Source organism: Blennius ocellaris, assembly GCF_963422515.1.
Source record: "Blennius ocellaris genome assembly, chromosome: 5".
NCBI classification, from domain to species: domain Eukaryota; kingdom Metazoa; phylum Chordata; class Actinopteri; order Blenniiformes; family Blenniidae; genus Blennius; species Blennius ocellaris.
In genome coordinates, this window is record NC_137654.1 from 7,193,201 (window position 1) to 7,209,631 (window position 16,431).

Consider the following 16,431-nt stretch of genomic DNA (forward strand, 5'->3'; position numbering starts at 1 on the left):
AAGGTGAAGGAAAGTGGCCTGATCCAAACAGCCTCTCTAAGATGTTGTCCTTGGCCCCTCGGTGCTGATCCAGCTGGCAGGGCCACGAGGAAAAATGTAAAAATCGTTAAATAGACTCTCCTTTCTTTCCTGTAGTCATTTGGAGTTAAAGTGTTGAGGGAGCCTGAACGCATCATATGACTGTGGTCAAAGCTTTCCTGTCACCGTGATGAAGTGCGACACGGTGCGCCACACACCATCACAAAACTTCAAGAACAGACTTAAAGTGACTCCGAGAAGAGTTCCCCCCACTTCGTTCAGTCACTTTCTCCGGCAAACCGGCGCTTATTTAAGAGAAACGGCTCGAACAAGCAAACTTCGTCCCAACACATGAAGTGCGCAGCTTCCCAGAGTTTGAACGCAGCATCCCGAGTCCATCCAGAGCGCGCGCACCCTCAGAAACGCACAGACACACACGCACGCACACGCGCTAAGCCATTTAAACCTGCTTTCTGCTCTTACCTTGCTCGTTTTCCCGCTAATCATGTCTCCGGGTTCAGCAGCTGCCCTCCATCCTGAGGAAAGCCATCAATAACACGAGTCGTCCCGGGACAGTGAGACGGCTTATTTTCTTTCCTCCGGTCCGCCCTGTGTGAGGGGCTGAGGGCCCGTGGAGGAGGGGGGGTGGTGCCAAGGGCCCGGGGGCGGGGCTAACTCGGCTGAAAAAGCATGTGCGGCTTAATGTTGCTGCAACCGAAGCCCCTGATTGGCCACTTTCCAGAAGGAGAGTTAAGACCCCTCACTTCTGATTGGCTGAAATTATGATTGGCCTTTTCTCTTTGGAATTTGTGCCGTAATTGAAGGGATTAAACCCACCAGGCAATATAATGTAGTTTATAAATGTCCTGTACCTTTTTTGATGTTTTTATTCTTCTAGGTTAATTTGACATCAACATTCTGCACTGTGTGCAATCCACGGACGTCAATTTTACCTGATTGTGCTCCTTATATACTATAGTTTTAAATATTTATGTTTTTGTGTATAGTTTGTGTTTTCTTTTCCCTTTTGTAATACTTCATAATTTCCTTATTCCTTGCATTTTTTTCATTTTATTATAGCCTGGTGAACTGTTGAAATAAAACATCTCATTTGATTGGTAAGAAAAACATGAATGAGTAGATGGGCGACATTGATTTTATATATATATATATATATATATATATGATCAAAACACATTCAGAAAAACAGCAATAAGAGCTGCGAAATGGGAATGTTTAAAGTCTTTTTTCTTTTTTCTTTTTTAAAATTATTGTATGGCTGTTGTGTGAGGCAGCAGGACCCCCGGGACTCGACCCCTGAAAGCCCTTTAAAAACACAAAATGTTTTGAATGAAGAATCCAGAGGTTTGTTTGCGCTCTGTGGTTGTTTTGTTATTTCTATGCGTTCATCTTGCTCCTTTCTGTGGTCAGTCCGTTCCTGCGTGTTGTCATTTCCAGTGATTATCCTCTGGCTGTCTGTGGTCTGGTCGCATACCTTTCTGGCAGATTTGCAGCTTTTTGTTGATGTTTTGAATCTCAGTCGGTTTGTGTTTTTGTGTGGGCAGTTTTTTATCTTTCTTTTTAATCTATTTTTCGTCTGTTTGTTTCCCTAGTGGTTCATTTAAGTCCGATTCATTGATACTGCATGTGTGTGTGTATGCGAGTATGATCATTTTGAGTTTTTTTGGTTGCATCTTCTGTTTATTTGGAGACGTTTGTGACGTGTTAGTGGCTCAGTTGAAAGTTTCTCTCTTTTTAAATAGTTTCTATGAAGAATTTGTGGTCCATTTGTTATTATTCTGATAGGTTTGGTTCTATTTTTGATCTGTTTGTGCTTATTTCTCATCTCTGTGGTAGAATTTTGTTTGTTATTTACAGTGTGTTTATACATATTTCCAGTTCCTTTGGGTTTTTTTGCACACTTTTGTGCTAGTTTTGTATGAGCTGCTTTTGAGTTATTCTATAGTTATTTGATGTCTTTGAGCGTAAGAGAAAACTTTTTTAATTTTTCTAAATCCTGTGTATTTGGCCATGACCCCTATACTTATTGATTACGCATGTCATCATATTGTAGCATAATTTTATTTGGCTCATTATTGTTCAAGAAAACCTCAATTAGCGTAGAAATGACAAACCTCTGTGTTGTCATGGGACCAGGACTCCTCTGTCCAGATGTGTGTTGATTAACAGCTGCAGTAACTGGTTAGTTAGCAGCAGCATCTTGTGGTGAAATGAAGGAAATGCAACGGAGGTGTGGACGCTTTCCACCTCAGTTAGGTCTGCACACAACAGGTTTTTAGTTACGTCTTTTTTGCATGCATGTTGCATGCGCAGAGCTTCATAAAGTCCCTGCGTCAGCAGTCGGATTAGTAATAGACAAGACAGACCAAAGGAATGAACCATGAAAAACCTTGCATGCAGGAGGTTCTCATTACCCGTATGCATATGTGCTCATTCCTCTGGTCTGAGTCTGCCTTCATAACATGCAGCCTGCAGTTTCACTCCCATACGTACAAAGCTGACGTGCAGGTCGCAGGGAGCCGAAACTCCAACAGTCACTGCAGAACGTGACTTTGAATCATGACATATGCAGCTACCCCCACCCACCAAACTCTACCCCCACCCACCAAACCCTACCCCCACCCACCACACTCTACCCCCACCCACCAAACCCTACCCCCACCCACCACACACTCTATCCCCACCCACCACACTCTACCCCCACCCACCAAACCCTACCCCACCCACCACATTCTACCTCCACCCACCAAACCCTACCCCCACCCACCAAACTGCACGTGCAGCAATGCAGCAATGTGGTCCATTCCCTTTGCAACATATCCCAGGAATTTCCGGCTCATGCAAAAAAAAAAAAAAAAAAAAAAAAAAATGAAACATAGAACCCCCCCCCCCCAAAAAAAAAACAACCCCAAAACAAAACAATGAAGGCTGATAGAGCCGGAGGTGTGTCTCCAGTTTATTTGTTTGTTGGTGTCCTGGTTCTGGATTGAAGCAGGAGGAGGGAGGTGGCGGGAAAGAGGAGTAGTGATGGATTAGAAAGCAGGAGTACTACTGAGAATACTATTAACAACATGAAGCGAGAGGCAGGAAGCCAGCGCTTTGGGACTGGAATGAGTGTGTGAGTAGAGGGGCTGGGGGAGGGTCACGTTGGGGAGAGGGATGGAGACGAGGAGAGACGGTCGTGTTTTCAGAAACACGTGAACCTTCTCTGGCCACCGTAGTGCAAGGTGCTTTCTGTCACGATCCAACATCTCGATCGGTAGGGTGTTTTTATTTATTTTCATTTTATTTTTAGCATCCTTGATCAACGAGCCCCCCAAAACTTGGATCCCGCTCAGAGGTGAATGAAAAAGAGGTGGACAGAGTAGGAACCCGGGCCAAGAGGAAATGAGGGGGAGGAGGCTGGAGAAACAGGGTGGGGGGGGGGTCGTGGAGCTCGACGACGGATTGCGCAAGACGGCGCTAAAAGCCAAGAGGCTGATAAGGTCCAGCTGTTGAGAATGGTGGGAAGAGCTGGTGAGACACAATGAGGAGGGGAGACACACCACTGGGCTTTACTGCACCCTGGACTGCGATGGAATCCTCCTTCCTCCAGCGTGGATGTAAAAGAACACACTGGGCGAACATGGGAGGTGTTTCTCTGGAGGGCGGTGTTGGGATTTGTTGGGGGACTTTGCAGAGAGCGGAAATGGTTGATGTGTTTCCCCTCTTTTCCTCCCCGATCAGCGTCCATGTGTTCACACAACGAGAGGCATTCCTCAAGTCCTGCAGCGGGTGTTTTGGGACACATCATTGTTTTGTAGCCACAGGAATCTGGTGGACGACAAGCCGCCCGCCGCGCCCGGACGCCACACACCTTTATTTAAACATGTGAGAGTGGCGAGACGTGTCCTTGATTACCGCCGTGTTTCTCGTCCATTCTCGGGCGGCGTGGTGACGGGGGTCCTATATTTAACCCTGACCGGTCACTGCTCCTTCCTGTGCCTGGGTGTGTGTTTGTACCAAATGCCTGTGGCTCAAGGCCTCTGTGTCGGTCATGGCCAATCTAAACTTTGTTGAGAAATTACAGAGGAGTAAGACAAATACACATGAAACCGCTTGTCACAACGCCAGGTCTGGATATATTTCAACGGTCAACAACTCTCAAATAAAAAAAAAAACAACCAACCCAACAAATAAAAAAATGGAAAGTCCAACAATTGACTGTCATTTGATCTCTGCTGAAAAAACAGTCGGATGACAAGAATCTAAAAATGAACTGAATTACAAATAAGAAGTTAAAGAAACTCATTCAATTTCTACAAAATGGATAATTTCACTTTTTTTTCTTTTGCTCCTTTCTATGTTACTATACAAACAATTTCCTTTCTCCTCTGTTTTCTCCATAAACGGAACCAAGTCACACTTAGTATTTCATATACAAGCACGCACGCACACACACACACACGCACACACACACACACACACACACACACACACACACACACACACACACACACACACACACACACACACGCACGCACACGCACGCACACGTTATGTAAATAGTATTTGAGGTAGCACTTGTTTGTATTACTTTTGTATATAGAATGTATTGTTCATTTTCACACGTCTTTGGAATTGTTTACTGTTTTGTATTGTTTATCTGCACTACCTTAAATAAAAAAATAAAAAAACAAAAAACAAATAAGAATTTATTTTAGGCTAAAGTTACGTAAAGTAAAAAAAAAAAGAAAGCGTTTAAGTGAAAAGCAGAGGGTCGTTTTGATGTGTTCAAGCCGACGAGTTCACACGATTGATCACCAGCTGGTGAATCTCTCTGTCTTTCACAGTGTTTATACTGTCGGGGTGACGTATGGTAGTTATGTTCTCTCCGCTGCTCGTCTGTACCCTGACAACGTATGAGCCTGATAACACGCCACGTTGAATCTGCCACTAATTAGGGAAAGGAAAATCCAAATAAGAATAAGGGAGTTTAGTTTTAGTGATGGAGTTTCCCAACGAAGGTCGTGCAGTTTAATTCTCTTTCATCATCAAGTGGAAATGCTCGCATTTTACCTTGTGATGAGATTACCTTGGGATGACACTGGCGCTTGCAGCAGGGTTCGTCTGGGGCCGAACCAAAGACCACCTCTTAAAGCTGCTACTGGAGAACGCAATGTGCAGGCCAACACACTTAAATCATGCAGCCCTTCTGGATCTTTCAAATGCGATCCAAGCAAATACATCAAGTTCTGATTGTAAATTTTCCTTACGGGAGAAGAGAGGGAGGAAAGAAGTGGTCAAACAAGTGGATTCCGAGACCATCGTCTTTACAGTTTCCCAGCCGTCAGTGCAGCTCTGCTTCATGCCAACACTCCGTAGCATCAGCAACGGTCCGTCCTCTTCTCTCTCCCAGCAGTGACAGTCAGAAGTTCCACACTGAGGCTTGAAGTGGTGTAACACAGTATTTATCCCTCAGTAATACGACCAAACCAGGTGTTTCAGAACCAGCTCAGCTCAGAAGTCTGTTGCTGTGATCATGAGTATGAGCTGCAAGAGTCATCTTGTGATCCCAGGATTATTATACACATGGAATTGCTCGATCCGTACCAGTAAAAGCTTCGACATGCTCGTTTACCACGCGGGCCTGTCTTCAGCCAAAACTGTGGAAGATCGTTTACCAGGTGCCACGCCATGTGAAACAACTCAGCATGCTGTTGTTTGCTTCATTATCCCGAACAGCTAAAAAGCATGTGGTCATAATAAACAAGTGTAGTGGGAATAATTAACATTTTACTTTGGTGGTGGTCTATGGAGGTGATTCGACTTGATGGGAACAATCCACTTAAAGATCTGAAGACATCAACTCTGATGATTACAAAGGTTTGGCCACAGAGAGAAAACTAAAAAAAAAAAAAAAAAAAAAAAAGACCATTCAAGCCTTTTAAGGAAAGTCTGTAGACCTTCCTTTATAATCCGTCATTTTCCAACACATTGCAGTGAAGCACTGGAGGACACATGTAATCCCACCAACAGACAGAACTTTAACCAACAACAAGTGGAGGAAATGGCAAGTGGGGAGCTTCAGAGCACATCTTGAAGACTTTAGAAGTCACTGACCAATTAAACAAGCCTGACGACATTGTACTGAGGCTCATTCATGAAAGAAAAACAAGGCAGAACTCACACAGAATCCACAGCCATGCAACGTGTCCACTGCATGTGATATTCCAATATATTGCAATTAAACATCTCTTTAACCATGTTACTGACCTAAAGTCAACAAATGATTGTCTATTATATAACCACACTGCATGTACGCCACATGTGGAACATCTTTTCTTTGTTGCCAAGTAGTTCCAGTAAGTGGTTTTGCACTGGAGCTGCAGTAGGAATGCACATGTACGGCTCTTGCCAGAATTTAAAGACACTTAATCATTAAATGTGTTTCACCCTCGACAAGTCGAAGAAAAAAAAAAAAAAAGACGTGCAGAAACAACATTGTGAAGGAAGAAACAGGTTTGAATGGACGGGAGGAACCGCTTCTCTTCGTGGATCATTTGGGTCTAACTGGTTCCCACAGTGGAGGTCAGTCACCGCACGCTGACGTCGTCCAGAAGAATTCCCATTCCCACGCTGCTGAGCATGTGATATGGAGCCACTGGGATCAGTGACACGCACGCACACACGCATGCACGCACGCACGCACGCACGCTCGTGCGTATTTAACAATTTTTTTGATTATCTGGCCTGCAGATCTCATCCAACACGTTATTCTTGTTTCTGAGATCCTGTCAGTGTTTTTGAGCAAAACTCAGCACAACAGCTGAATATCAGACCGCAAATATAAGATTTATTCACCGTCTTCAGCCCTATTTCCAAGAAATTAAAAAGGAAAAAAAAAAAGGAGCTTGATTTATATTCATTTCAATACAGTGGTTGCATTTTTCCAAAAAGAATCAACCAATCTCAAAAAGCTCTCCTTTTGATGTATTTCTTTTACATCCATACAGTGTAACCCAAACCCGATTTGGAGACGATATCAGTGATGGCTGTCAGGTCCCTTCTTGTGTCTCCGTAAAGTGTTTGTCACATCCTGTTTTATTTTGGCGCTCACCTGTCCGGTCCGCCTCACACTTCCTGTCGGCGCCAATATTTGTGTCCCAATATGAGACAAAGTGACTTTGGTTTCTTATTGTGTCTCATTTGCTATTTTCCATTTCTTTACCCACTTATGTGTTTTTCTTGTTGTGTAATTGTTGTTGTTGTAGGGTTTTTTTTAGCCTTGGTTATTGTTTATGTATTGTTTTGTCCTTGTTTCTGACGTGTTGCACTTCCTGTGTCTCGTCTTGATTGCGCTCCATCAGTGTTTCTCTTATTTACCTTCGACTTGTGTTGCAGGTTCATCCCCCCCCTTGGTTTTGGTTTTGGCTGCTCGATCAGGTTATTTACGGTAGCGTTTGGTGAATTTTCAAAACAAAAGATATCATTTGTGATGACTAATCCAAAGGCTGGGCATGAAAGAGGCCCCTCTGTCCAACAATGAGACATTCCTGGCCGACTCAGACACGAGAAGACGTCTCAGAACGGGAACAGATGTTTTCAAAAGCCAACTAACCTAAACTAATCCCATGAGAAGCTTCTTTGCTCCACATTGTACCACAGTATTTGCAAACAGATTGTTTCAGTTTTGCCTGGATGGTGTGGTCAAATTGTGGGATTTTTTTTTTTCTTTCTCTCTTTTTTTCTTTTTAAATCAGGAAAGGCCACCATGCAGTTCAAAGACACATTCGAGCAAAATGACATCAAACTAAAGGAACAAAAATGCAGAATGATGATCATTTCTATAGATGGAAAAGTTTGACTTCGGAACTCTGATCTACAAGAACAAAAATCCCCCAATGATAATTGAATCAGGTTTTCAATTCAATTCAACTTTATGTATTTGGCACGTCATTTCTTGGTGCTTTTAACAGAGAGAAACCCAACAGTAAGCAGATTTATTGCGACTGCGGAAAGGAGGAAAAAGTCTCTTGTAACAGGAAGAAACCTTTGCAGAAACCAGATTCAGAGGTGGCGGCTTTTCTCTGCTGGCGAGATCTTGACCACAGATTTTTAAAACCCTTTTATTAGATGACATGTCATCAACGGACCCACCGATGGAAATATTGGGGATCTCGAAACAACTGATTGTTGTCTATTTGGTTGGAAGTCCAGAAATTTTGCACAGGTAATCCCAAACGTGGTAAAAAAAAAACCCAAACAAACCCAAAACGTCCCAGCAAGTAGATTGTTATGAGCAATATAATATACTCACCCGGCTGCTTCAAGTTGAAATGGGCTTAGACAGTTCAGATGATGTATTTTGTGCTATAGAACTGAAATTGAGTTGAATTGATTCAGATTCAAGAAGCGAGAAGAATCTATATTCCATAGAAAAAATACTTTTCCACCAAAAAAGTCACAAAACATGACAATTCTGTAAATGAAGAAAAAAAGCATGTCAATAATTGTTATACAAATACAAATTTGGTTGCAGTTATAAAGTGTCATAGGTACAATTTAGATATACGTCATTACATTTTTTGCTTTTGCAGCCTTTTTTTTTTTTTTTTCTTTTTAGGGATTTTACTGCTTTTTCTTCATGGATTTTCTTGATCTCGCTATTTTATGCATCTTGGGATCATATTTGCTATTTAACTATTTATTTCCAAATACTTTTCTGAAAATGTCAGATACAGTGCAGTAACAAAGGGAAGAAAGGAATGGAGACTCACAGGTGATGTCACAAAGCCACAGTGAAAAGAAACAAGAGTCTTTGAAGAACTGGCACCACACAGGCCTCACCAGTGTTTCTCAGAGCTCACTGGGGAGTGAAGTGAAGTGAAGTCATGCTACGTTCCCCCCCCAGGCTCTCCACCAGGCATACAGAGGTCTGGGAGGACATCAGTGCCGGGTATCTTCTGCTATGACCAAAGCCAGAGCTCACTGCTACGTAATGAACAGTTCATCCTGGGTCACTACTAAATAAAACCACATCCTCCTCAGAGACGAACATGCCACGGACCAGTTTAGTCCTCCAAACAGCTGCTAAGTGAGTGAAACCATAAAAGTTTTGAAAGATCGGTCAAGGCATGAGCTTTTCCCACCGATTTCCACCGACCAGGCAGGTCACTGGAGGTCAAAGCCACACGGGACTGCGTCTTCCTCGGACGCCGTGGGCCACCGACCGAACCAGCGTTCTGAGCATTTAAGGACATTTCAGGACAAGTCCTCAATTTTACATTGAAAAGAGGAAGCTCGTGCACTTCCCATCCATCTCAGCGAAAAATGTACTGCTTCACACATGCAACTGCAATATGAGGTATCCCAAATTATAAACAATGGATTTACTTTATCCCATTTCCAAAACCTAAAGGGGGCGGGGCCTAGCCAAAGACCAATAGGCTTCAAAATTGGACCAAGAGCTGTAAAAAAAACCATATATAATTTAATTATTAGATAATATTATATATGATATGATATGATGATGACGACGACGACGACGACGACGACAACAATAATAATAACAATAATAATAACAATAATAATAACAATAATAACAATAATAATAATTGGTGTGAAAGTGTAATGACAAAGTACTGCTTATCTGTGCCTATCTTTTTATTAATGGGTACTTCAATAATAATTTTTTGGGGACAGTATTTTGCTTTTACTTTTGACCTTGGAACAGAAATATCAGTACTTTCTACACTTGATATTCTTAAAACTGGATGATTGCTGGTTTTCAACTCTACGTAGTACGACTTCATGGAAAAGATTAAACTCCACCATCAAAGAGAAGTCGTAGAGTCCAGTGCAGAAATAAAATGAAAAAAAGAGAAAATCTTTATTTCTGTATAACTTTGTGAAAGCTTCAGGGAGCCACTACAGAAGGGCCCCTGGTTATCTCAACATGTTTGAATTCTAAAAATAAACCATTTTTCCATTAGACATGTATCTGATTTTTGTCATTCAGCACTTAGATACTGCTATTTTATTTTTATGACGTGTCAGAGGGTTTTTCTCTTTTTTTCAGGGAGTCTTGATTCAAGCCCACAAGATGCCAGTTTTCATTTTTCAAATAAAATCTCTTTACTGTGTGACAGATGTGGATTGCAGGCAGGGTTATTCAGCGATCTGACTTTATAGAACCAGGCTGTTGGAATATGTGCAAAACTCTGTTTTGTGACGTCTTGATGAAAGCGTTTACCTTACTGTTCCCCCAAAATCAGTAAATATAAACAGTGGAGCTACTGGTCTTCTCATCCCCAGATAATTGCAGACAGTTGCCCAGTCGCAACTTTAGTTTAAAGACAGATTGCTGATGGAAATGTTAACATTACGTTGCCAGAGTTGTGTCTTATCCACATTCATCTAATAACCAAGGGATTTGGTGTGAAGTAACGGTCTAAATATGAAACATCTCTGATTCTTACACAAAGCCCAACTTCTGTTTTTAATAGTCATGGGACAGAAACCACGAGTGCATGCGAGCGCAGTACTCACAGGAAACAAGCACCAATAGATCAGGATTAATACAAATGCATGCTGGGACACTTGGAGCCTTTACACAACATGGCTGTGAATACTTCCTATGCTCAGGCATAATTCGTTGGTGAACCTTTTGGATCCATCCACCCATCCATCCACCCATCCATCCATCCATCCATCCATCCATCCATCCATCCACCCATCCATCCACCCATCCATCCATCCATCCATCCATCCACCCATCCATCCATCCATCCATCCATCCATCCATCCATCCATCCATCCATCCATCCGCTTCACGTATTTGAAAGCATCACATGAAGAATATTGTTTTTGCCATGTTTCATAACCTTGGTCGTGACGACCTGTTGCCTTGCATGTGTTCAACATCTCTTTGCTCCAACACACCTGATTCAAATGCACTTTCGCTCTGACCCATTAATCTGAATCAGATGTAAAACAGCAGAGGAATGTCCAGCTTCTACCCACTTAGACAACCGTTTTCTTTTTATTTTAGGACTCCAAATAGGTGTGAATGATGAGCGAAGATTTAGAAAAGAATGAATTCCCACATTTCTGTCAGTTTCTCCAAAAGCCAGACATACAGTATATAACTTACTTATTATAAGTATAGTTAGCATCAGAATTGCAGCATGATGTCACTCAAGATTTAGTTTCTCCACTTTGTCTAAAAAAGTCAAATGAAGCTGAAAAACCATTCCAAGCAGGCCGGAGACAAGAGATAACAGTTTTTAAGGTCCATATTGAGTTTTTCCCACATCTCATCCATATAAAGTGCTCTGCTTCACTGAAACCGTGGTGATGTTGAAGCATTTATTCACCGCTCGTCCTGCACGGCTTCCTGAACAACATGGTTAAACCCACCAGATCCGAATAAACAGGTTGTCATGCTCTGGAAAAGCACTGGATCTTTACTGATGTTCGAATTCTCATTAGAAATGATACTGGGATTAGAGGGGGTGGTTACTTCCTAAAAGCGGAACTTTGCATGCATGCCTGTGACATCAGTTCACCTAACTAAAGTGAAGACACAAAGCTAGCGGGATTCTGTGGGTATATCAGAAATAGCGAACGCCACAGTGCAATAAATCAGCACAACATTCATAACTTTATTCAGTGTTCATTTTAACAGGATCATTAAAAACCATAATAGAATTTGAAAGAATTCAATCAGATTGGCAAAGAAAGTGACCGTATGAACGCAGCTCGTGTTACATAATTGAATTGAATTCAATGCCATAGCTGCACAAGAGTCAATTAAAGCGTCTAATTAATCAGAAATTCCGATTGGCTACCATATACCCAGACTGTTTGTAGGTGTGAACCTGCCAGACAGAGAGACCTCACAATGTGTGATTGGTCGCCTTCAGTCCGTTTGATAACAAGATCCACTGACCTCTTAAGGAATCAATACATTGTGACTGGTGTCAGAACAACAATCTCTGGGAGATCCCAACAAAACCCCCTCTGCTGTTTCACCGTAGTTCATGTCCGGCCTGTGACGTCTCACCGTCATACAATCACCACAAAGACGCCAGTGGGGAATTGGTTTCAGTATACAACACTGTGGCAGCAGTTCTGGAGGAAGTGTCCAACTCTATATGTCAATGAGGCTTTTAACGCCGTCTGTTTCAGTCTTTATAGGTGACGGGACCAAGAAACTGCCCATGTGTAATGGTGACCAACCATAGTTATGGTGACCTGACCATAGTTATGGTGACCAGACCATAGTGTACCACTCCTTTCACCCTTTAAACATTTGGCCAGACTCCAGGCCTTCGTGACGTCACTCAGGTTTATAAGCATGCATGTAATATAAACACAAATGAATGGATTTTCTGAATCAACCTATGTTTGTGAAGCTGTATGGCGCCGAACATGGCGCTTGTGACAACCCGCTGATGATCACAAGTCTGATTCAGGTTTTGCCCGTCAACCTTCATGAGAGGTGTACCCAGGAGATGAAGGACCGTCAAATGTGTGTTTCCTCCAGCAGCATTACTACTTTGGCCAAAAGCTGCACGCTCAGTGACATTTAAAGTTTGATCACATGCACACTGACCTTCGTGAGCCTCATCCTGCCGCTCTCGCTCCTCTCCAGACTCCTTCTCTTCAGAGATGAGCTCTGGACCACCGGCACAGCGAGCACCTCTTCCTCCCCACACCAGTCCGAGCTCACGACACAACCCATAAGGGTGGCAGGGTCCTGAACTGAGGGATTATTTCACTCCTCCTCCTCTTCCTCCAGTCCTCTCTCTCTTGTTACCTCTCGACTTGTCCCTCGTGTCCTCCCTCCTTCACCTCCTCCCTCCTCCACCTCCGGTCTCCCTGCTGGTTTGGCTTCCCTTCGTCCACTGAGCTAAACAGACTCCAGCCTCGGGGCTCCTGGGCAGCTGTTTTTGTCAGCTGGAGAGGAGGAGACGGAGGCCCTTCCCCTTTTCCTGGCTCTCGTTGAGTGCTGCTACGGGGACAGAGGGAAGGATACACTCTTCTCCCACCCTCACCACCCACCCTTAGCACATACACTACTCCTACACTACTTTCTAAACACCCTTTACAAACACCTCTCCCTCCAGCTCGGCTCTGCTACACTCACATGTGGACTCCCCAGTTTCTTTTCAGCTTCCCCTCCTATCCGTCCTCTGCTCCTTTGTTCCACACACTTACAACCACCCCAACTTTCCCAAGCACACCTATCGGTCCCCCTACTTTCTGTTTTTCTCACACTCGCGCATCCCTCTGAAGGAAGGTAGTTTAACCCTGACTCAAATATCAACGTCTGCTTCCTCTGCCCATCCTTGGAAGTTGTCCTGCTTCACTTCCCTCTTGTCTTTTCTCACCGTTTGTTGCCCCTTGCGCCTCCGGTCCCAGCCCTCCCATCCCAAGTGCACGTCTCTCCCTTCCTTCTCTCTCCCATTCCTCCTGCTTCTGCTGCCCTGCCAGGGTTGCCTCACTCTTACATACACAATCACCTCTCTGTTCTCGCCCCCACCCGTCTCTCCTCCTCAGCTCCCCTCTTGTTTCCTGCCCCCAGATACAGGCAGTCTCTCCTTGGCCCCGGCCGACACATTGTCAGTACTGGCTCGAAAGCGGCCGAGAAAAAACCCCAACAGCGGCGGCAGCTGTTGGGATGCTGCGCAAAAACCAGTGATTCAGAGTGAAGTGAGCACTGGTCAGACTGAGTCTGCCCTTTGTTTGCACTGCAATGGCCTATTTGTTGCCACGGGGTGACAAGGTCCCTGTCACCACGGCGTTCATACCTATATAATGAAATGACGTGACAATGCTGCGTGGAGGAATGTCAGATGCCGTCTTCCTTGGTAACAAAGGAGATTTCCAGCGCGTTTCCAGCGGTGTGAAGAAATGTGCCGACCGCAGCACAAACTCTAGAAAAGTCAGTAAAGTGATGAAAAACGGTTAGATTGTCATTCAAAAAAATATCTTTCATATGAATGACATACAGAGTGAATGGCACTCTAACCCGTGGCAATGTGAAATTGATGTTTCTGGAGAGAAATTCCCAAAAAAAGGAGAAGGAGGACAATATGGACGCAGTTTGTGGCTCGGTAGCGAAACCAACTTGGGATGACAGTTTAGCAAAGGGAGCTTGAAGTAAGTACTTGTTGGCATCTACTAGTTTTACGTTAGTATTTACTCTTATGGTCTGTCATTTACCAATCAAAACACACTTCATGTAAACGTAATAAACAGGTTCGCAGCAGTCATCACCACCCTAAATATTTGACACTATCTGAATCTTATCGCAGGTTGTCTTGTCATAAGACCATGACAACTGTGTTGTCTTGAACTGGTCTCCCAGTGCGATGTCGGACTAAAGACTTAGAGGCGAGACTAAAGATATCGCCAAATGAAAGACCACCTCTCTGCCAATAACATGCTTGAACTATTTCAGTTTGAAATCCTACTCAACCATACAGCACAACCGTCCTTCTCAAAAGTACTGACAACCTCCTCTTTTCCTCTGATGCAAGAAACCCCAACATCATCATCGTCTTCGTCTTCTTCAACCCCAGTGCTGCTTTTGATAGAACCACTTGATCATTAATACTTGAAATGCAAACTGTGTTCACCATCACTGACGATGGTTCAAGTCGCGTCTCTCCAGCAGACATTACGTTTCCATCAGCGACTGCCCTCCTCCGCCCCTGACATTTACTCGATCGCCGAATAAAAATCCTGGCCCTAAAACACACTCCTTTAACCAAAACTATGATGAAGGATGATTTCAAAAACACTCAGCACATCCCGTCAAGAGCTTCCCCTCACATTAGAAATCCTGGCCGTACCCTCTCACCCGACCATCACATGACCACGGCAGCCTTCTTCCACCTCGGGAACAATGCTCGCCTCCGCCCGACTCTTTCCTCCTCCAGCAGGAGAGACGCTCATCCCGTCTGGATCGTTGAATCAGTGTCCTCAAGGTTGTCTCAAACAAATCAAAAGCTTTTGATAGACCCACAACTTCTGCTGCCTCCGGGCTGGGTTAGTAACTGATCGTTTGGTTGAAGTCAGTAAGTTGGGGAATGTTAGTGCACACATGGCATTTTTGGTCCGTTTGAGTCGATCTGTAAAATGCGAAACTCCCTGGCGCTTCCTCGATGGGGATGCAGGTTTCATGCAGAACCTGGCAAAGCACCTGCTTTCAGAGAGACGGATCAATTAAACAAGGGCAGTGAGAGGAGGGATTGAAAAATCTGCTGAAACGACCCAACGCGAGCCCTGCTAGGGCTTCGAGGAAAGCTCCAGCTGCAGATGAAGGAAACAAGTATCAAGCTCATAAAACAGTTATTGTTTTGAATACGTCATTTATTACATGATAGTAATCGTTTACTAGTGCTATTAATAGTGACACTGCTTACCGACTTACCCGTGAACCATTTCATATTGAGTATTTGTACTGGTTCTCACCGCATATAGTGTTTCAGTGATTTCACATTGTTCTGTATTTATTTATATTTTGTTGTGGAGAGGGGCTCATGTTTTTTTTTTTCTTCTTTAACTCACGGTCTCTTTGCGGTTGTTTATTTCTTCTCCCTTGAGTGTTTTGGCTGCTGCGCAAGAGTTCGCGAGGCTTGGAAGAGTGAGACTGTACCCCTTAAAAGGCAAATTCTTGAAGCTCCTCCAACAGCTCTCCACCTCCCCCACCCGTCCTCTTCCAACTCTCTATCAACTCTCAGCCTGTCCCTCTTTTGCTCGTATTTATTTTCTTCTCCTCCCTACGTCTGACTGTTCTTTTCTTCCCTCCCCTCTTCAGGCCGTCGTGTTGTTGCAGGCACTTTGCCCCAGACAAGCCAACCAGGTGTCCTTCCTTCCTTTCCGCCCTTCCCTTATGGTCTACCATCAATCCATCCCTCCGTCTATCACCCCGTCTTTGCCGTGTGCATTATGCCTCCCTCTGGCTGACCCAGCTTCTTTTTTTTTCTTCTTTTTGCGTTCCTTCTGCCTCTCCTTCCCCTACGTATGTTTTTCATGCGAGGTCTCAGACATGAGCTCAGGCTGCAGACACAGTTTACTGCGAGACCCCCCCCTGCTTTTACATGCCATGAAATTAACTCCTTCTAATCAACTTGAGGCCTGCCGCCGAGCAGGTTCTGCATCTCGGGGGGGGGGAGCATGAGTGTGCACTCTGACCCTTCATTTGTGAGTCATTTCAAAAAACCCCAAAGAAAACTTCTAATTTAATTCTGATTTCAAGATAAAGTAAGTTTAGTAAAAACAAATGCTGGAGATTCATTGCCTGTAGAGAACTTGATACTTGATTCTCTGCCAAAATCTGAGGACAGATTTGTGGAGGAAACAAAGGAGGGAGTGGAGCGACAAGATCTAAAAGAAGAG

The 16,431-nt window shown here is 43.8% G+C and overlaps 1 protein-coding gene across 1 annotated transcript in view; it reads right to left on the reverse strand.

The window, feature by feature from the left end:
- tns2a (tensin 2a) overlaps positions 1–12,939 on the reverse strand; it is a 68,414-nt gene extending 55,475 nt beyond the window's left edge. The window contains 1 exon segment of the mRNA XM_080496413.1: positions 12,638–12,939. Within this exon segment, the coding sequence (XP_080352539.1) occupies positions 12,638–12,766 (129 nt within the window). The 5' untranslated portion in view covers positions 12,767–12,939.
- Between the last annotated feature and the right edge of the window lie 3,492 nt (positions 12,940–16,431).